Raw genomic sequence first — 21024 nt, 5'->3', positions numbered from 1 at the left:
ATGTAGCTGAATTCTTTGCATTGATTTATTAAGCTCACATAACTTATCTTTTTTTCATGCTGCTGTTTCAGTGAACACTCAGCACTTCATTATTTGATAACGCCTTAAAACACGTTTATGCCCTTGTTCATTGGGCATCACAGCGTTAGAGAAACATAACTAGTGTCTACAATGGTCAGAAACCAAACGGTTAGACATCAGCTGTAAATTAAACAAAGCTAGAAGTGATGAGTGAAAGGGGCAAATATATTCAAACATACAAAGAAAATCCCCTCCCTCCCAATTTTGCTTACCTTCTGCTATCAATTTATCATGTGTACATTCAGAGAACATTATACATATGAGCTTACAGGCAGTCTAGCAAAATCTAACTACATGGAAATGTAAAGACTTGGGAATGGGAAAGCAGTAAAGCTGTAAAATGGTACAGCAACACAAGCAAAACTACGAGTGTATGGTCCTCACAATTACCAACCTCTTATTGTCCTTCTAAAATGGATACCTTGTTAACTGCTTTGAACAGTTTCAAGGCTCAGATCTCTATTTTCAGTGCCTTTGACCTGTGTTCCAAAAAATCATAAAAAATATGTGCTTCATTTTAGGCGGATTAAGGTTTGGACACTAGCTACCGCCTGTCTCATTTCAAGAACGATTCAAATAAGGTAGGAAAGACATGCCAGGGTATTAAAAATGTCAGTGTGGATGGTATTTTGAGTAAAGAAAGAGAGAAAGGGGGGGCATGGCTTGGATAGTGAGACAATGGCAGCGTAATCCTGCCACCCCCACAGACCTTACGAACGGATTTACAGGCATATCTCTGCACCAATCTAACTCCCGGAGCCACCATTATTAATCAGAATACCCAGAGCATGCAGTTAGAACCAGACAATTTGCTGGCAGCTACTCTGGGAGAGCCAAAAAATTACAAGCTCCTGACTGACAGCACTACAGGCCACAAGAGACTCCACAAATTGGATACTGCTGCACTAACAGCAGATCTCGGCGCTTGAGCTACGGGCACGCTCAACAAATTAAGGCAGATTGGCTTTGGCGCCCCCTTTAGCACACAACTTCCCTGGCGCTGAGCTCTGCACCTCTCCAACTCTTGCAACGACGTGCATGCTATGACTCCGGGCATACCTGATTCACTGTCACACCGCTAGCCCTGACTCCAAGATGGTGCCCTGATATCAAAGTCTCCTTCATAACTCATGGAGCATACAACCTCTGAAATCACAAACAAGCAATAAGTCGTTGGCTATCACAATAACAAAACCCAGCGCGAGTGCTCCACATGCAGCTCAACTTAATGATTACAACCCAAGGACCCCATCTTCACCGGTGCGTGCTACCTCAGAAATCGCAACTGCGCAGTAAGCTGCTGACTGCTACAGAATACAACCCAGAGTTAGTGTCCCCATGCAGCCCAAATAAATGTCTGCAAACCAAGACCACCTGGTTAAAATTAAAGTGTGTTTGATAGTGTAACTTGCCTGACCTAAAAATGGCGTCTTTAGACCCCAAATCTGCCGGTCTGAATTCACAGTGCCTTTAAAAGGGCGTGTTTCATCCAGCCAGAAATGGATATCAGCCACCCTGCAGGCTGTTAACACATTGGGACCAGAAACTAGATCCTCGCTCCAAATGACACGTTAATACATAGGTTGCCTGATCCTAAGATGGTACTGAATAAAACACCAAGGAAGCACTGTGATGTACAAGGCAGTGCTGTCCTCATCCCGTAGGGTTCTCTGGTGTCCCCTCACACCCAAATCAAACCTACAAGTCACAAACAGAACTCACCATGACTCATGATCTGTGTTGAAATATATAAGCACTAGTCAGTGCTCTATCCAGAGAATCAATATTCCATGTTCTGAAGGAGAGATCGTCTAGGTCTCTACTCTGACCCAGATGGACCCGCCTTTTACCCGCTGTGACATGCAATGCTCTGATCTAGGAGCTATACTGTAATGGTTGTGCCCTGGGATCGAATAAAAGTAAAATAGGACTTGTACCACATGGAGGACAGTACTCCCTAATGTCTCCCGATCTCTGTGACATATCTCCTAGCAGATACGCGCTTAGTTCCTATACCACTGTTTTTAACTTGTATAGGACATCAGCTGTTAACGCTGGTTTGTTTATAAAAGTCTTTTCCTAGTGCCTACACCGGTAGATCTACACGCTCTATCCCCAATAACACTACTCACTTAATTACAGTCAGTAACACTCAATACCAGTCTCTAGAGTACTTCCTCACTCACTCAGCTTACGTTCTTACTTAAAGTTCTGTGTTCCCATTTGGCTTGACTCGCACTTGTCTCATGTCATGAAAAATGTATGCTGACAATATATTACTTTGTTTTCTCACTTCGTATGGTCCATAGCATGTTGACCTTCCCCAATTGTTGTTAAATGTACAATGGTTACTATTGCCAAAAACCATATCACTGTGTTGCAAGCACCCAGTCAAGCGCAAAAAAGATTCAAAACTACATTTTTAAGCAGAAAGAGTCTAACTCGCTCAACAACAGGTGGACTACTGAAGTCATATTCTCACTTGCTATAGTTAAAAAAAAAAAATTGGAATCATAAAGATTGCTTCAAAGAGCTCGAACCTGTCTCTAGTATCCCAATCAACTGTTGACGCTGGTAGAATAGTATTCACAAGATTCAACCAGAAGAAGAAATACATTCACCTCTTCAACATCTATGGCGCAAACTCAGATTCTCCAGAATTTTGGGATTCCTTGACCAATATCCTTAAAAGCATTTCAAGCAAGGGACTTATGATAGTATTAGGTGATTTCAATCTTCCCCTTGACTCAACTTTAGACAGACAATCCAAATCTTCGTTCCACCCTTCAAAGTCGCACAAATCCTTAATCTCTACCCTAGATTCCATCTAAAACATTGTTGGAGACTACAACACCCCAATATCTGGGATTACATATTTTTCTCCTTCCCACATTCTTCTTACTCAAGATTTCATTACTCCTCTCCAGTGCCCACACCTACATTATTGATCAATCTGATATCCTATCACATCTAATATCTGACCACATATGGCGTTGAAATGATGATTCCATCAAAGAAGAAGACGACAAAGATGACGAATTGCACATTGAAAAAGCAATCCTTAATTATATCAAAGAAAACTCTCCTCCTGTGATATTCAAATCAATCCCTTCTGGGATGCATTATAATCTACCATTAGCGGATCATTAGTAGATGTTCAGGCTAAATTAAATAAAACGCATAACAATAAGCTTTCTAGAAGACAAGAGAAAAAATCTTGAAGCCCTCCACATGTCGAATATTGACCCCAACAATCCCCCTATTAATGAATAAAAAATATGAATACAATAAACTATACGAGTCATTATACAGTGTTGACTCTCCAATCTCTACAGAGTCATGCAGATCTTACTTGGCTAAAAGTAACCTTTCACAACTGGCCCCTGAAGATAGAGAGTGATTTAACTTGCCAATAACCACAGACTAAATACTTATCGCGATTAAAGCAAACAAGGCCCCGGGACCTGGCGGTTTATCAGCAAACTTTTTTAAGTCATTTGATCATACACTTCTTACATATTTAAAACTTTACAATAATTTTGAAGAATAAGGTACCACATCAGGGACAGCTAGTGAAGCTCCCGGCTCAATCAATCAATCAATCAAAACACTTATATAGCGCGCTACTCACCCGGGAGGGTCTCAAGGCGCTTGGGGGAAGGGGTCCGCTACTGCTCGAACAGCCAGGTCTTGAGTTGTCTCCTGAAGGCGAGATGGTCCTGGGTCAGTCGAAGGTGGATGGGGAGGGAGTTCCATGTCTTGGCCGCCAGGTAGGAGAAGGATCTGCCTCCGGCGGTGGCTCTTCGGATGCGTGGTACGGCGGCGAGGGCGAGGCTGGTAGATCGTAGCTGGCTGGTGGGCGTGTAGAAGGTCAGTCGGTCGTTGAGGTACTTGGGGCCCAGGTCGTGGAGAGACTTGTGTGCGTGGGTGAGGAGCCTGAACGTGATCCTCTTGTTGACGGGGAGCCAGTGCAGGTCCCTCAGGTGGCCGGAGATGTGGCTGCGACGGGGGATGTCCAGGATGAGTCGGGCGGAGGCGTTCTGGATGCGTTGGAGTCTCCTCTGTAGCTTGGCTGTGGTTCCGGCATAGAGGGTGTTTCCGTAGTCCAGTCGGCTGGTGACGAGTGCCTGGGTGACCGTCTTCCTGGTTTCGGTCGGGATCCATCGGAAGATCTTGTAGAGCATGCGTAGGGTGTTGAAGCACGATGAGGAGACGGCGTTGACTTGTCTGGTCATCGAGAGGGAAGAGTCCAGGATGAAGCCCAGGTTGCGTGCGTGGTCTGTTGGCTTGGGAGCGGTGCCCAGGGCGGGAGGCCACCAGGAGTCGTCCCAGGCGGAGGGCGATGGTCCCAGGATGAGGACTTCCATTTTGTCGGAGTTCAGTTTTAGGCGGCTGTTCTTCATCCACTCGGTGACGTCTTTCATCCCTTCGTGTTGGCCTGTTCTGGCGGTGTCAGGGTCTCTGGTGAGGGAGAGGATCAGCTGGGTGTCGTCGGCGTAGGAGATGATGTTGAGGTTGTGTTGGCGTGCGATGGCTGCAAGAGGTCTCATGTAAACGTTGAAGAGGGTGGGGCTGAGTGACGATCCTTGTGGTACGCCGCAGATGACTTCGGTGGCCTCGGATCGAAACGGGGGGAGGCGAACTCTCTGTGTTCTTCCGGCGAGGAACGAGATGATCCACTCCAGTGCCTTCTCTTGGATGCCGATGTTGCTGAGGCGTTGAACTAGGGTGCGGTGGCAGACAGTGTCGAACGCTGCGGAGAGGTCCAGGAGGATGAGTGCCGCTGTTTCCCCATTGTCGAGCAGGGCTCGGATGTCGTCGGTGGCTGCGATCAGGGCGGTCTCGGTGCTGTGGTTGGCTCTGAAACCGGACTGCGAGGGGTCGAGGGATCCGTCAGTCTCGAGGAAGGCGGCCAGCTGTCTGTTGACGATCTTCTCGATGACTTTCGCGGGAAAAGGGAGGAGCGAGATGGGGCGGAAGTTTTTGAGGTCGGTGGGGTCCGCTGTTGGTTTCTTCAGTAGAGCGCTGAGCTCGGCATGCTTCCAGCTCTCCGGGAAGGTGGCGGAGTTGAAGGAGGTGTTGATGATGTTCCGGAGTTGGGGTGCGATGGTGGAGTCGGCCTTGTTGAAGACGTGGTGGGGGCAGGGGTCGGTCGGAGATCCGGAGTGGATGGTGTTCATCGTGCGGGCTGTGTCTTCGGTGGTCCAGGTGCGGAGGGTGGCGGTGGGGGGGGGGGGGGGGGGGGGGGCGTTGGTTCGACGGTTGGGTGTGTGGATGGTGCGCCGAAGCTGTTGTGGATGTCGGCGACCTTGCGGTGGAAGAACGAGGTGAGAGATTCGCAGAGATCTTGTGAAGGAGCGATGTCGTTGTTGCCGGTGCTGGGGTTGGAGAACTCCTTGACGATGCTGAAGAGTTCCTTGCTGTCGTGGGCGTTGTTGTCCAGTCGTTCCTTCAGTGATTTCTTCTTGGTGGTGCGGATAAGCTGGTGGTGCTTGCGGGTGGCCTGTTTGAGGGCGGTCATGTTGTCTGTGGTCTGGTCGATGAGCCAGGCTTTCTCGAGGGTGCGGCAGTTCTTCTTGGAGTCCTTGAGTTCGCCGGTGAACCAGGAGGCCTTCTTGCTTCTGGGTCTGCTGGGAGGGTTCTTCAGTGGTGCGAGGTCGTCGGCGCAGGCGGTCAGCCACTGTGTGAAGTTGCGGGCTGCTTCGTTGGGGTCCGTTGTGCTGGCAGGTGGGCTTTGGCTGAGGGAGGTGGTGAGCTGGTCGGCGGTGATCTTGCTCCAGCTCCTGTGAGGAACCTGTTGCGGGTGGTGGTGGGTCGTGGTTCTTCTGAAGCTGAAGTGGACGCAGCTGTGGTCGGTCCAGTGGAGTCTGGTGGCGTGGCTGAAGGTGATGTGCTTGCTGGAAGAGAAGACGGGATCAAGCGTGTGGCCGGCGTAGTGGGTGGGGGTGTTGACCAGTTGCTTGAGTCCGAGGTTGGCGAGGTTTTCCAGCAGGGCGGCGGTGTTGCGGTCCTTGTTGTTCTCCAGGTGGAAGTTGAGGTCCCCTAGGAGGATGTAGTCGGCGGAGGGGAGGGCGTGCGGGCTGATGAAGTCCGTGATGTCTTCGCTGAATTGTGTGCGTGGTCCCGGGGGTCTGTAGACGAGTGTGACTCTGAGGGTCGTCTTTGGGTCGGTGTGTATCTGGAAGTGGAGGTGCTCCGCGGTGACGAAGGTGTCCTTGGAATCAGTCGTGATGCGGTTGGTGTTCTTGTGGACGATGGCGATGCCTCCTCCGGTCTGGTTGATGCGGTCCCTCCTGATGATCTTGTACCCGTCCGGGATGGCGATGTCGGGGGCTGAGGAGACGTTCATCCAGGTTTCCGTGAGGAAGGCGATGTCTGGTGATTTTGTGTCGAGGAGGTTCCAGAGTTCCACGGCATGTCTGTGGACGGAGCGGGTGTTGAGCAGGATGCACCTGAGGTGGTTGCTGCTGGTGTATGGCTTGGCGGGTGCGGTGCAGGTTCGGAGGCAGGTGAACTTGCAGGTTTTGCAGGTGAAGGGTCCGTGGATGCATTTCGGGGTGGCCCGGCAGCAGGCGGGGTTCTGGCCGGCATTGAGTGCGTGGAGGGCGGCGGCGTCGTAGGTCTATCGGGTCGTCTTGCAACGTCGGGGGCCAGGGGTCCTGGCACTGGGCGCGGTCCAGGCGCGGACGGGCGCGCCCGCTGCGCGTGAACGCTGCGCGTACGTGTGGGCGTCATAAGAAGGTAGCCGGGAGGGCGGGTCAGCTGGGTGGCGGGAGCGGGGCGGCGAATGGGCTGGCGGGGGGCGGGGCCGCAGGGAGGCAGCGGCGGAAAAAGACTGTGGCAAGCGGGCGGCTCAGCGGCGGCTGGGTCGCTCGAGACAGGCAGTAAACAGGAGGCAGGCGGCGGCAAACAGTGGTGACGCGTGGGGGGTGACCTCGCCGGGAGCAGGCTCAGCGGTCACTCTCTCGTGGACAGCGCAGTCCCCTTAAGAAGGTAGCCGGGAGGGCGGGTCAGCTGGGTGGCGGGAGCGGGGCGGCGAATGGGCTGGCGGGGGGGCGGGGCCGCAGGGAGGCAGCGGCGGGAAAAGTCTGTGGCAAGCGGGCGGCTCAGCGGCGGCTGGGTCGCTCGAGACAGGCAGAAAACAGGAGGCAGGCAAACAGCGGTGACGCGTGGGGGGTGACCTCGCCTGGAGCAGGCTCAGCGGTCTGTGCTGTATCCTCCCCGCAAAGGTGCGCGAGTTACTTCGAGTGTTGTATTGTGGCCCATTCGGCTTGGTGTGGGGGAGCCGTCTCCGGTGGGGCCGTGGCCTGTTTCCCCGCGTGCGCGCTTTCCCCCCACTGTAAGAGCCGGCGGCCGGTTCGTGCCGCGATTGGAGTGAGTGCGTGGGGGCTCCTGCGACATCCTGTGGGGCCCGGTCCGAGTGGCACAGCTAGCAGACTGGGGGGGGGGGGGGGGGGGGGGGAGTATTCCTAGGTGGTGGTGCCGTGCCCCTCCCACTTAGGGGTGCACTTGTTGCAGCCATTTCATCGTTTGTGCTGAGCATACTGTGTGGAGGTTTCACCCGGTGTTGGAGCCCCGGCGATACCATGACGAGGGATAAGCATACAGGGGGCGGCTAAGCAGAGCACTATGGACTGCTTCAAGGGTCCCGCAGCCTTGGCGGCGGAGCAGGAGGGTGGAGTCCCGGACAATGCTGCCCCCATGGCGGCAATTACAAAGTCCCTCGAGACCAAAATAGGGGAGGTGAGTTCTGAGGTCTTACTCCTTCGTCCGGACCTGCGCAATGCGACAGAGCGCATTACAGCGGCAGAAGACACGTCGTGGTTCACAGTTTTATTTTGAATCTCCCGCCCCGGTCTCTCTCAGATGAGGCTTGGGCGGAATTGTATCTCCCACTCACGGTGGAGGAATTCGGCACGGCATTAGGGGAACAATTCTGGAAAGGCTCAATGGCCCAGCGTATTCCCCTGTGAGTTTTTCAAGAGATATTTTTCGCAATTGAGACCCCATCGCCTTTGGGTGGTAGAGGAAGCACGTGAGATTGGTTGCCTTCCGCGCAACTGGAGACATGCCGAGGTGGTCGTGTTCCAAAAGTCGGGACTTCCTCCGGACCATCAGTCTTCATACTCCCTATCTCGCTGCTAAATATTGATGCCAAGGTTTTGGCCAATGCCTTGGCCACTCGCCTTTGCTCCCATATCACCTCCCTGGTCCATCCGGCCCAAGCGGTCTTTATGCCTCAGCGGGCGACAGCACAATATCCGGCGGGCACATATTGCTATAGACATGATATGGAGGCTGGATGTGCCAGCGGCTCTCCTCTTGGCGGATATGGATAGGGCTTTTAATTACCTTAGTTGGACGTATCTATTTGCGCATTTGGATAATTTGAATTTGGGTCCACGTTTCTTGGCCTACTTGAAAACTTCTTCATACTCAAATCACGGCTTCAGTAAAGGTTGCGAGAGCGGTCTCCTTCACCTTTCCTGTCGGACAGGGCACCCGACAGATGCCCACTGTCTCCATTTCTTTTCGCCCTCGCCATGGAGCCCTTGGTGGCGTGGGTGCGGATCGACGCACAAGTGGCAGGCTTTGAATGGGCAAAAGGGCTATCGGACTGTTATCGCTCTCTAGGCGGATGATGTTCTCTTCTTTTTGACCAACATTAATAGGAAGGGCCCTAGATTGTTGCGTATTATGCAGATATTTGGGGAGACCTCGGTCTCTTCCTGGAGCCTTACTCCCTTAACTCGGTCAGTTTCTTTGAGCAGGGAGGGCATCCAGGGTCGCGTTACAGATGTGTTTTCAGGCTACGTACTGTGGTGGGCTGGCCGCCTCGGATGTCCAGTCCTATTACGTGGCCTCGCAACTCCTGATATTGAACGAATGGTAGTCTGAGGATCGCTCTGACCCGGCATGTGCAGTGTAGCGGTGCTGGATGGGTTCCTATTCTTTACACACGGTCTTATACTCTGCTTCTATCCGCAAGACACTGTCATCCGCTGCTAGAGTAGTTTTCAAGTGTGGAGGCAGGCCCTGCGCAAGATGGGGTGGTGGGGCATGCTGACGAGGGAGACTCCCCTTTGGTCCAATGGTAGATTGCCACAACTTGCAGGCTTGGGGGGGGGGGGGTTCCGAGACAGGGATATTATTGGGATCTCCCTTAGGGGAAGTTATGCGAGGCACTGTTTTAACATCTTTACAGGATCTCCAGCATGACTATCAGTTGCCGAAAACACAATTTTTCAAATACTTGCAGTTTAGACATGCTATACTTCCCAGCTTAGCGGAATTGGAGTCTCTTCCAGAGTTCAGTCCTGTTGAAGCTAAAGTATTTATGGGTGACCTCCAAGACCATAAAATCTCCAAGATATATTAAACCTTGGTGACGAATTGCCCCACTACGTTAGATAAACTTAGGGAGAGGTGGGAGGAAGACCTCGGCCCCCTGGATGAGGAGGACTGGATGGAGGCACTAGCGTCCCTTAGAGAAGCAGCGATAGCCATGCACCTTCGGTTGATCCAATTTAATTATCTTCACTGTGTATATTATACACGTGTTAGGCTGTAGAGGGCAGGTTTAATAGAGTCCCCGGTGTGCCTACGTTGTGGTTCGGCGGATGGTACTCTGCGTCATACAATTTGGCAATGCGCGGGGCTCAAAAGGTTCTGGCAGGGGTGTTGGCCAGCCTTGCTGAGGTCCTGGGATGGGAGCTCCCTTAATCCCCAAAATTGGTACTATTACATATAATGGAGGGGGTGGAGGGGAAATATTTATAAGCGTCATCTGATGCTCCTGGGGCTTTACGCTGGCTAAACGAGACATTGCTTATAAGTGGAAGGCAGGGGCCCCACCCCTGCTTCCGGCATGGAAAAATGGTTTGGATTTTAATATGGGTCAGGAGGTCCCTATTTTTCAGGCATGAGGGTGTCCATTGAAGCATTTTAAGATCTGGAAGAGGTGGGCGCCATACCGGGGTTTGGACCTGGAGCCCCCTGCCGTGAGGGATGTGGCTGTTGAGTGCGAAATTGGGCAGGAGTTGTGGTCCCGGACCTTTTGGGTCCTGCAGAGGATGTTAATTATGTGCGGGCGAATTGGTGTGATTCATGTTGTGGTGCATAGACAGTGCAGGGGGGTGGGGATTTTGTTTCTTTTTTGTTTCAGGTCTTTGAGTAATGCACTTGTTAAAAGTCAATGCAATATTTCTTGTGTACTATGTGGCAGTATGTCTCTGGGTCACAGAGCTCTGCATTGTATTTGACAATTGACATAATAAAAAGTGTTGTTAAAAAAAAAATGGCCATGGCCTTCTATAGTAACCCAAACGCAGAGTGAGAACAGTCGGCCTTCTCTTAACATACTTTAAACTGCAGAAGGGAACCAGACAGGGATGCCTTCTTTCCCCCTCCCTGTTCATTCTTAGATCAGAACCACTCCTCCATAACATCCACTGTAACAAGTCCATCTCGGGGGTCAATCTAAAAAATACAACAGTGAAGGTGACAGCATACACGGATGATAACTTGGTAGTGACGGACAACGCTCGACCATCTATTGAAGCACTCATGAATACTATTGAGGACTATGCCAGAGTTGCGAGCTACAGCTTTAATAGGGATAAATCTGCTGTTAAAGAATTAAATTATATATGTTCCAAAGAACTCTTGGCATCCAGTCTGCCATGCTAGCCCCAACTCTGGGCTAGCATGGCAGACTGGATGCCCAAAAATACCTAGGTACGGAATTTGGAACAGAGTCAGTTGGTACCAGACTACACAAGGAGAAAGTAACTCAGCAAAAAACACAAAACCTTCTTTAATCCTGGAACCCTAAATTCCTCATATGGTGGGGATGTATCTAAAACTTTAAAATGATAGCGACACTGATTGTAAATTACCTTATAGCTAGGCTCCCTCTCTATCGGATGACTTTCAACACAAACTACATAAACTTCTAAATACCCTCATTTGGCAAAACAAACACCCAAGAATATCAATCGAAAAAGTGCCTACTTCCCTAGGTGGAGTAAATCTCACAAATTTTCTATTATACCAAACAGCTTTTTTGGCAAAACAAGGGTTTATGTTGTTCTTCGTTCACAGAGGTACACGCATACCTGGCTGCTGGTTGAAGAAACTCTATTGGAAGCCCAATCACCCTATTATGTTACTTTCCACAGTATGTAAAAAAAAAACACTTTCCAGCAAGACAAATGTGCCAGGCAACTAAACAGGCATTACTGAGACTAGAGGGATCTATTAAAAACTCAGTTAGACTGGCTGATGAAGGGTGTTACCCAGAAACCGGTCCCAGGATGCTTGTTTCCAGTTCAGGTAAGACCTGACTTTGCAGTTCAGGCTGGACTGTTCCCATGAGGCACAGGGTCAAGACAGATTTGCATATAGCTGGGTCCGAACTGAGGTGGCGAAGTGAGCTAACGACTGATGATGGATGCAACCCAGATCTGTGACTGGGGTTGAATGTCTGAAACGTTTCAGCGCTTTGTCCATCATCTCCTTGTGTTTGCAATAAGCACGGCCATCAGATCTCATGGTACTATAAGCTACTACAGCTAAACTCTTCAAACTTAAACCGATCCATACTCAAGAAGTCGGATCCCGACTCATTCCCCCACGAACATTGGAAATGATTTGGAAATTGGTAGTCTCCCATAAAATCATTCCTGCACTCTCCCAGACCAAGTTGTGGCTGCTTCATAGTATATTCTGGACTCCCTCTCGCTTTTATAAGATGGGCCTCAGAGAGGATCCATCATGCTGGAACTGTAATGACACTGGAGATTTAACACACTTATTCTTTACTTGCACTGCGGTCATCCAGTTTTGGGTTTTTGAGTGCTTGGGTTACTCTCCTCGCTTTTTGGTTTTCAGATCATACACGAGTTCCAGCCAGTCTAAATGGGTTCCATGGATCCTCGCTCACAATCCCAATCGGATACACTCCTGTTAGACATCTTTTTAACAGCACCGTGCTAATCTATTATTTCAAATTGGATAAAACACAACCTCCACTTCCTTTAAATCCTGAATGAACTGGATCAATCATATTAGCGGAGCCAACAACATTGTCTTACAACATCTGGAAACCACAATATAGTCAACTATAAACAGGCTTGACACTTACTTTGCTACCACTAAACTAACTTGAACATACATCATACGCTCCTCCTTGCCCCCCTTATAACCCCCCTTCGGGAGACCATTTCAGACTGCAATAAAAAAACAGTTTGAAGCACATTGTCTTAGACATTGCTTGTACAGCAAACCTCTTCTGTGCCCCTTTGTACCCGAGCGATTATGTTAAGCAACATATGTAATAAGCATACCCTCCTTCAGGGGTGATCTAGCTCTATCATCTGTTCTCTTATAGTCGTTGCACTCATACACCTTGCTACCTTTCACCAGGACTGTTACACAGCGATCAATGCATGCTTATCAATAAGTATATTCTTTTTTCTCAACCCCCACCGTTTATTCTGTATTTCTCTTTGAATATCAATAGAACTCTCACAGTATAGTCTTTTTTGAATTACCATTCATTAATCTTTTCTAATATTACGCTTTATGTTATATATGGTTTTCTTCTATGAAAATTTCAATAAAATTTGTCGGTATTATAAAAAGAAAAAAAGGGAAAGGAAAGGAAAACTGACAGAACAGTTGGAACAAAACCCTGCCATACATCATGTCTAGTAGAAAGGAGCTGAGGTCACAGATGAAAGCTGTTCAATTGTAGGCCTGTAATGTAATTTTCTCTGTGACACTCAACAGGGGTTGGAAATCATAGGTTTATGTAAAAATACTTGAGTTATTACTTGCACAATATCATATTAGGTTCTCCGTCAGTCACACAGTAGCATTTTCTGAGAGATTCTCACAAATTAAGTGTTATTGATAGTTGTTGTCAAGCAAGTTCAATAAATGTAAAATATTCAGGGCAGCAAGATAGCACGGAGATAGGATCGTGTTGGCTGGATCTCTTACAAACTCTTTTAAACAACAGTGGCCCTTGGAGAAGGGAGAATATTAGAACAATGAATATAGACTAAGTCGTTACTATATTGAATGGACATGTCCAGCCGGACAGAGGTCTGATATTTACCTTTAGGAAATAGAAAAAAAACATTTTCTCTAAACAATACAAGTGGGGCACAAGCCTGTGCCCTACTTAATACATGGAAAACAATACAAAGCAGGGGAGAACGACAAACAGGGGGCTTTAGGCAAAGCTTTACGGTTTGTTGTACTTGGTAAATAAGCAATGTCAAAAGGCAACAAATCTCATAATACACCTTTACAATTAAGTACACACAAGGTTTGATTGTATAAGGTGTTTCAAAGTGTCGACGGCGTTTCGATCCAGCATGGAAACACGCGGATCATCATCAGGACATAGATATTATGCCTAATAATTAGAAGCCTCATATGCTGTGGGGGCTTAAAGGGTAGACAATAATCAAGGCGGAGTGCAGCGTGGAAACTCGGCGCAGTTGTGGGTGCACAAGGCTAGCCCAGATGGTTGCGAATATCCTGGTATTACTTGAGTAGTTGAGCCAGCACGGTTGCCGGTCTTTTGTGTTCAGCAGCGGCCCAATAGAGTCTAAAACGCTTAGGAAGCAAGGATTTTAGGAGTTATGACTACCTAAACATGGGAAGTCTGGAGGGTTTAAAACGAACTAATACTTTGAATGTTACAAGGAAATTAATTTAGACTATTTTTTACATTTTCCAAGCATTAGATATTGCATGATAAAAAGCCTCATGCTGACCCAATAAACAACATGATAAAAGAAATCATTAATGACATACCTCCCGGTACGTGTATCTGCCATCCACTAATGTCGAGCCAACTAAGCCGCCAGGGCCTGCTGAAGAAACAGCAAGTCGATGGCAAGACACCAGGCTTGCAGTCACTAACTTCACAATCTCAAAGTTTTTCTTCAAGTCTTGAATGATGCTCTTGGTGAACAAAAGTAAAAAAATGCAGGTTACAAATTCCACAGAGACACCACTTAACTTTTTGTTATAATAGAAATAATATTAACAAATATAATTTTTTTCCAGAGGTTCTGAGAAAAGTTAACATAAGTGCTGCTAGTACCTCAAAGAATCACATGCCTTATTCCTCCCAGCAATATATACATATTTCACACAATTTAAAAGATTAACCAAATGCTTTTCTCTGTTAAAAAGCATTTGCTAAGAAACAGGTCAGGAAATTGCTGTAATCACTGGATGTGAACCACTGAGCTGACCGACATGATTTTTTTTTATGAGGGATTTTTTCCAATTGCAAACCTTTCTACCTGGCACCTTTTTGATTAAGGTAAACTTGTTAAGAAATGTAAACATCTTAAGCCAAGTAGCTTTTACAATGAGATGGAATATATTTAAGAACCAAACTGGGTTTACACTTCAGCAGGCAATGCAATCTGAATTTGCAGTCTTTCTCCGCTCAATGTGTACGCTGTGAGAAAACAAATATACAGTACATCAACAGCTATAAATACCCTCCTCTTTGCAGACAATGAATTTTACATCCAAATAAATTAACCACACTGTCCTCAAATAAACATTAAGCCACATTACTCACAGACATCATGAATATTGGCATGACTTTGGTTTTAAATATTGCACCAAAATATAAATATAAATGAAATGTTTAATAATTTGCTGAAGCTCTATTAACCACATACATCAATTGATATATAGCAACCTGTTTGACATGCTAAATGAGAGCACTCCTCTGGACAACTATGAACTACAAATTACTGTACCATGTTTACAAGACATTGCTCACAAGTTTGTTCTCCTTATATTCTTATAGAAAATCTCCATCAAATATTACTGAAATAGAGATCAGAATATATATATATATATATATATATATATATATATATATATATATATATATATATATATGAAAATCAATACCTAAATCCCCTTGAGAGTTATAAACCTGAAAGCAAAAACACAGATACAACACAAAGAAATATAGTCAGATTAATTCTTACTTACATGTTACCCTGTGGTTTCACACTTACAGTTACCGAACCATAAGGTTTGAAAAGACAGGGGAGAAAGGTGGCAGCAGTGAAACTTGTGCAGATGTGTCTGGCCACACTACTTGCGACATCTGATGGCACCTGATAATTCCCCTGAGAAACATTTCAAGTTTGCTTGGCAAGCCATAATTTGATATAATTGTATATTAGGGGAACAGCGGTCCCTAACAAAAAAAAAATGTGTTGAGAAAAATCATATAGAGATAATGATGTCTATATTTATCTGTCCAGCTGGACATGATCATTTAATATAAGGAATTAAAAGAACAAAATACAAGTGGGATCAAAACATCCTCAACTTCTCGCACTCTGAAACAACCTTATATCCCTTATTACTAAGTGCTAGGGTGTTGTAATGTATTTTCGTTGGCCTAACTGATGAATTGTGTTTTTGGCCATGTTACTCGGAATGCCTGAGTTCTCTCTTTTTAATGTTGTATATATATCCCCACTTGTATGTTGTTCTTTTACTTTCCTATATTAAATGATCATGTCCAGCTGGACAGATAAATATAGACATCATTGTATCTCTATATGAATTTTTTCAACAAATTGTTGTTTGTTAGGGTCTGCGGTTCCTGTAAAATGCTTTGCACCCAAGGTACGGCACCATAAACTTTGAGTTTCCTTGTTTCTGTAAAATATATATCATTAGATATCAAGCTGATCTTTCTTAATCCCTCTTTACTCAGAGGCTGGATGAGAAATTTTTTTTTGCACCAAATGGTTTTCTTAATGTTACTTGATATATTTGAGAATTCAGTTGGAATCCGCATGAATCAGTCTTTAAATGGTGCTTCTGTGAACCTTGCCCCTGGCATGGGTATGATAACCATCAAAACACAGATGGTACAAAATCAAATGCAATACCATCGTTGTTCAACGGCTCCCACCACCTGAAGATTTGCTTGCTCCTTACCGAAAACTGGATGACATTTTACCTCAAGGTCGATTCTTCCAAAATTGAGCTCCTGATCTACACCTAAAGTCTAGCACCACTTACTCTTTAGTCGTGGTGCTTTCAACAGACTCTATGCCACCATGATCACTTTGCATCTTTTTTTTTTTATGAGTTTTGCAGAAAATTGACAGATCTGTGACTTAAAAAAATGTATTGAAAAAAAAAAACAAAGGTTACAGGGACGTTATAGTTAGGAAATATAATTTTTTTTAAACTTCAAAATTCACTGATAAACCCAAGGTTTCAGGGACGTTATAGTTAGAATCAGATTTTACTCGTACAAAACCAGTGAAATGTAGCAGTTCTATTTACCTGGGCTAACTATAACTAACGCCCCGCAATGCACTGCTTATGACCTCACATATTACATCACTCATGACATGGTCAGTGGCATCACTGAGGACATCATTGATAACATCTCAAATGACATCAGTGATTGTAAGTATTTTGCAAATGTTTCTGAAACTTAAAGTTATATATTAAGCCACTACATACATGAAATTACAAAAGCAATATATCAATTATTTTAAGTGCATGCAAAGGGTTAAATCTCTTCATTATATCTTGTAAAGTAATCCGAATGTGTTTGTTGCTGTTCATATCAAGTACTACCGTGCTTTACACGCTAAGAAGAACTTACTTTTTTTCGTTTCTATTAAAGGGAGGAATAATATATCTGAGGTACAAGCAGTTATATGCTACTATCTAATTTCACTTACATTCATAAATCTCAACCAAGTCCCTGTAGGTTTAACTAGATTCACAACCAAAAGATGAAGTGTTTTAAATTTACTGAATAAGATAGCCTAATGAAATAAGAAATCCTGTTATTTTATATTGTTTCTTCAAAAAACTTTAGTAACTTTAACAAATAACAAAATTATTCATCTCTTACTGGTTCGGCACTCACAAGATTCATAGTCACTAGTGAACAATATCTGTTCTTCTATGTTTATATCATCACTATTCAATATCAATTTAAACTAACAAACTATAGTAGAATGGGCTAGCTGGCCAATAGCATAAAAGCAGAGAAGGTGCTCATCTTATAGTTCTTTTGGGCCAACTGGTCTGCTCATACCTTGTCGCAATCATATGAACCTTATTCACCTCAAGGGAATGGTGTTCCAATGCTTATTGTCTGGAACAGTAACAAAAAACACACCTTGTGTCTTGGCACTTTTGACTTGTGTTTATGTCTATGCTTTAGAGCACTTCCCCCAACAGAAAAGCATGGGCATCATCACAAAAAGGAGGTCAGTAGCATCAGCTTTGGTCCCTGTCGAGGAATTGATGTGATTATACAGATGTGAAAACTCAGGAAATTGCACTGCACTGTAAAAACAGCCATGAGGGAACAGTAGAATGAGGTAGAGGGAAATCAAGAATAATACCTTTGTGCCACAGACTTCAGGCAACACTGTCACTTTGAAGCACCTTCCATTATGAGGTGTGTGAGATACCTTCAGATTTCATAAAATGTTGCCTGAGCTAAGTGACTACCGCTTAGAGGAAGCTGAGAAAATGAAGAGCTTCTCTACTGATACTTCTGATATCCCCTGCCTTTTTTGCAACCCACGTTTGAATATTAAACAGAGTGCTCAGTTTAAAAATGATGGGACATTTACAATACAGGTGAGAGTATTACAAAGTACAGAGTCAGGTCAGAGGGTTGCAGCACTCAACACTGCCAACCTAAAGCCTACAAGTCAACTAAGGAGAATGGGCCATGAGACACACAGCATTGTTCAAAATTGGTAATAGGGAACACAAGAAAAAGAAAATGTAGGCGCAATCGGAGCACCTGTCCCTAGGACGATCCTAGAATTTCTAAATGGAGAACTACAGGCTGTGAAGCCAGTATTAGGACAAGTGGACATAGCTCAATGTTGTGCATCTACCTCAATCCAGAAAATAAGTGTTACTGTCCAAGCTATATTCCAATGTTTCAAACTGGTGATTCGGAATATCTAATCAGCCTGAGCAAAAGAGAAACTTAAAGCGCCATTAAGCAGAACACTGAAAATTAAGATAACATGAGATAACATAAATGGCGGTAAGAAAACAGGAATTAAGTAAAAAAAAAACTGATGCAAAATTCTAACATGACAGGAGGTAAGGGACTGATTTCTTACCTTATCTTGCTTTTGGTAGGTTTGCTTGATAAATGAGCGTGTGATTTCATGCAGTTGGCGCAATGCAGGAACCACCCAGACAATCTGGGGATTACTATGTTGAGAAGACTGTTGCCCAAAAAAATAATAGTTATGGTTAGAGAGAGTTAGAATGACCGGAGTATTAAATACTATTAAAATTAGTGAATAAAAAAAGAAATGTAGTGTCCTTGTCAAGGGCTAAAACATCCATCAATCAATTGAAATGTTAAGTTACTTACCATGTAACATCCAGTGTTTAGTTTCTCTGTCAATTAGCATACTGATGACACTCTGAAGGGCCGATAACTCTGTCACCCATTATTTAGGTGAAGTTCAAGTGTTACATCATTAAAGAAACTTTAAAGCCAACTATTCTTGAATATCATGACCAAATATAAAAAAAACAAGCTCTAATCTTGGCTACATTCTAGCAAAACCTAGCAATTATTAGATCTCCTAGCTAGGAGGAAATATGAAACTCACTGTTTGGATTTCCCATCATTCATATGCACAGGAAGTGACATCATTTTCTGCCTTTTCCGTGCGTCAATCAACTCAAGGCACCGAGTTGTCCATCAGCCACCATCCCTTGTCCGTTGCCTGTTCCCTGGCCACCTCCGTTTTCAAAGATGTAAGAAGTCCTTTTCTTCTATGTATTCAATATCTTTATTTTCTCTTTATATCTCTCCAGCCACTTCCAGGCACCATCTCAAAATATCTCTAATATTTTTCCATTCCAGCAAAGAAAACTTGATCCTTGCCTCAATGCATCAGGGAGCATTCTATTATTTCTATAACTGGACACATTCAGCTCAGCAATATGCCACTATTGCGTTTATTTTTCCAAAGCATGTCAATTCTCCCTATATTTATGTGCCATGTCATGTCATGTCATTTATATATTTTATGTGCTGCTTAGAGAGCATTTCCTCACTCAGCCGCACCAAAAGAAGCAGCTCTGATTTCTCACTAAATACTCTTCCATTCCAAGCCGTAACTACTCAAAGTTAAACCTTTGTGGATTAGCTTTTAGCGCTCATTATAAAGTACTGGCCACAATGCAACGAAAGGAAAGAAAAGTTGTGTTCACTATAAAATGATATATGTTAAATATCGCTCATTTGTATGTTAGTCAAAACAACAGGGAAAACTCATCCAAAATTAGGAGAGACGTAAGAGGAAGTAAGTCCTATGCAAACGAGTAGTGGCCAAGTCAATAGGTCTCACCTATGTGAGAGCTATTAGTTTTGTCAATTTTTTGTTAGCCATGTTGTATACAGCGCAGCAGCACACTACTGTGTAGCATGCCCAAAAAAAAGAGATGATGCCATTACTTGCAGCCGCGCTGCTGTATGACATGGCTACAACAAAACGATAAAGCCAATAGTTCGTGCATAAGCAAGATGACCTGGAGGAAGGGTATGGCGACAGGCAACACAGTGGGAGGTAAGAACGAGCGGAGGCTGCCAGTGATGTACACATCATAGCACTTTTTTGTGGAGGGTCCCAAGGGCAATGCGGACAGGTGGAAGTAAAGTAACACGGAAGGTGGACAGGGAGAGTGGGGCAAAGCAACACTGACAGCGGGATGAATGGAGGGGGCAAAGCAACACGGATGGCGGGATGAAAGGTGGGGGCAAAGAAACACGGACAATGGGAGGAGAGGATGGGAGTAAGGTAACATGGTGGACAGGAAGGGTGGGGTTAACGTAAAACGGTGGGCAGGGAGGGTGGGGACAACCCAAAACAAAGCATGGGAGCAACAATGAGGGCAAGTACAAGTACAGTTATGGAGTGCAGCAACCAAAATAAAAAAAAGTAGATACATAAGCCCGAGCAGTGGAAGGACACCGGGCGCACTTTTGCCGCATGCACCAGGGGCGGCACAAACACACGAAGAAGAAGCGAGGACAGAATGAGTTGGCCAAAGAGAAGCAAGGAAATGAAAGCAACATGTAGTCAATTAATGGTAACTAAGCCCCCAGTAAGTAAGCAAAATTTCTTGCATGTGCTATATCTGTGAGAAATGAAAAGGAAAACGTAATCAAATAACCAGGAGATAATTGTTAAGGTGGCAAATGCGCAATTCCCTCCTTTGCAGTAGTAAATACATTTCCTAAGGGGCACAGTAAAGAACAAGTGCTTATCTTCCTTAACGCTCTTTCTAGTGCATTCTCTAACTGCAGATCCCTCACTTGTAAAGAATTCCTAGGAACCAAATTTGATCTGGAAAATGTCATAGTAAAGCCCACCCCGCCCCACGAGCCACTAGGGGGTGCCATTGCTCTCAGAAGTGATGGAGTGCAGCTTTTTTGCAGTGCCACTCCTGGGTGCAGAGGTCAGTTTCTTGTTCTTCTTTTTCTGTGCCTTGTAACGCGGAGCACAAAGCAATTGGAGGTACAATTGTGCAAATCTCTAATTTGGGACCGTTTTAGATGGTAAAAAGACCACTCCATAGAACTGGCAGGTAGGTGGGCAGTGAGAAATGTGTGGTTAAATAGAGTATACAACAGAAAAAGCGTTACCAAAGGCTAGTAACTTGTTGATTTGATGGATACTTGTAAGCACAACTTTCTCACCTTTAGAATAGATACCAAAGCTGTACATCTCAAAGGGTAGCATTTTGGGCCACAAATATGCCCCAGGGATCGGTCTAAACAGACTTCAACGAAGTGCACTTGGAAGCAAGGATGACATCTTTACCTTTGGTTAGCAGGTCAAACGCCGTCAACTGCAGTCG

At 45.4% G+C, this 21024-nt stretch overlaps 1 protein-coding gene across 4 annotated transcripts in view; it reads right to left on the bottom strand.

The window, feature by feature from the left end:
- USP24 (ubiquitin specific peptidase 24) overlaps window positions 1–21024 on the bottom strand; it is a 2099319-nt gene that overhangs the window by 1729108 nt on the left and 349187 nt on the right. For all 4 annotated transcript variants that reach the window (XM_078670143.1, XM_078670156.1, XM_078670149.1 and 1 more), the window contains exons 16-17: window positions 18264–18371; window positions 13912–14061 (exon numbers count right to left, since the gene is read on the bottom strand). In XM_078670143.1, the coding sequence (XP_078526269.1) occupies window positions 13912–14061; window positions 18264–18371 (258 nt within the window). The remainder of the gene's footprint in view (window positions 1–13911; window positions 14062–18263; window positions 18372–21024) is intronic.

The sequence above is a fragment of the Lissotriton helveticus genome, chromosome 1_2, assembly GCF_964261635.1.
Source record: "Lissotriton helveticus chromosome 1_2, aLisHel1.1, whole genome shotgun sequence".
In the NCBI taxonomy this organism is placed as follows: domain Eukaryota; kingdom Metazoa; phylum Chordata; class Amphibia; order Caudata; family Salamandridae; genus Lissotriton; species Lissotriton helveticus.
This window is presented reverse-complemented; position numbering and strand designations above follow the sequence as displayed.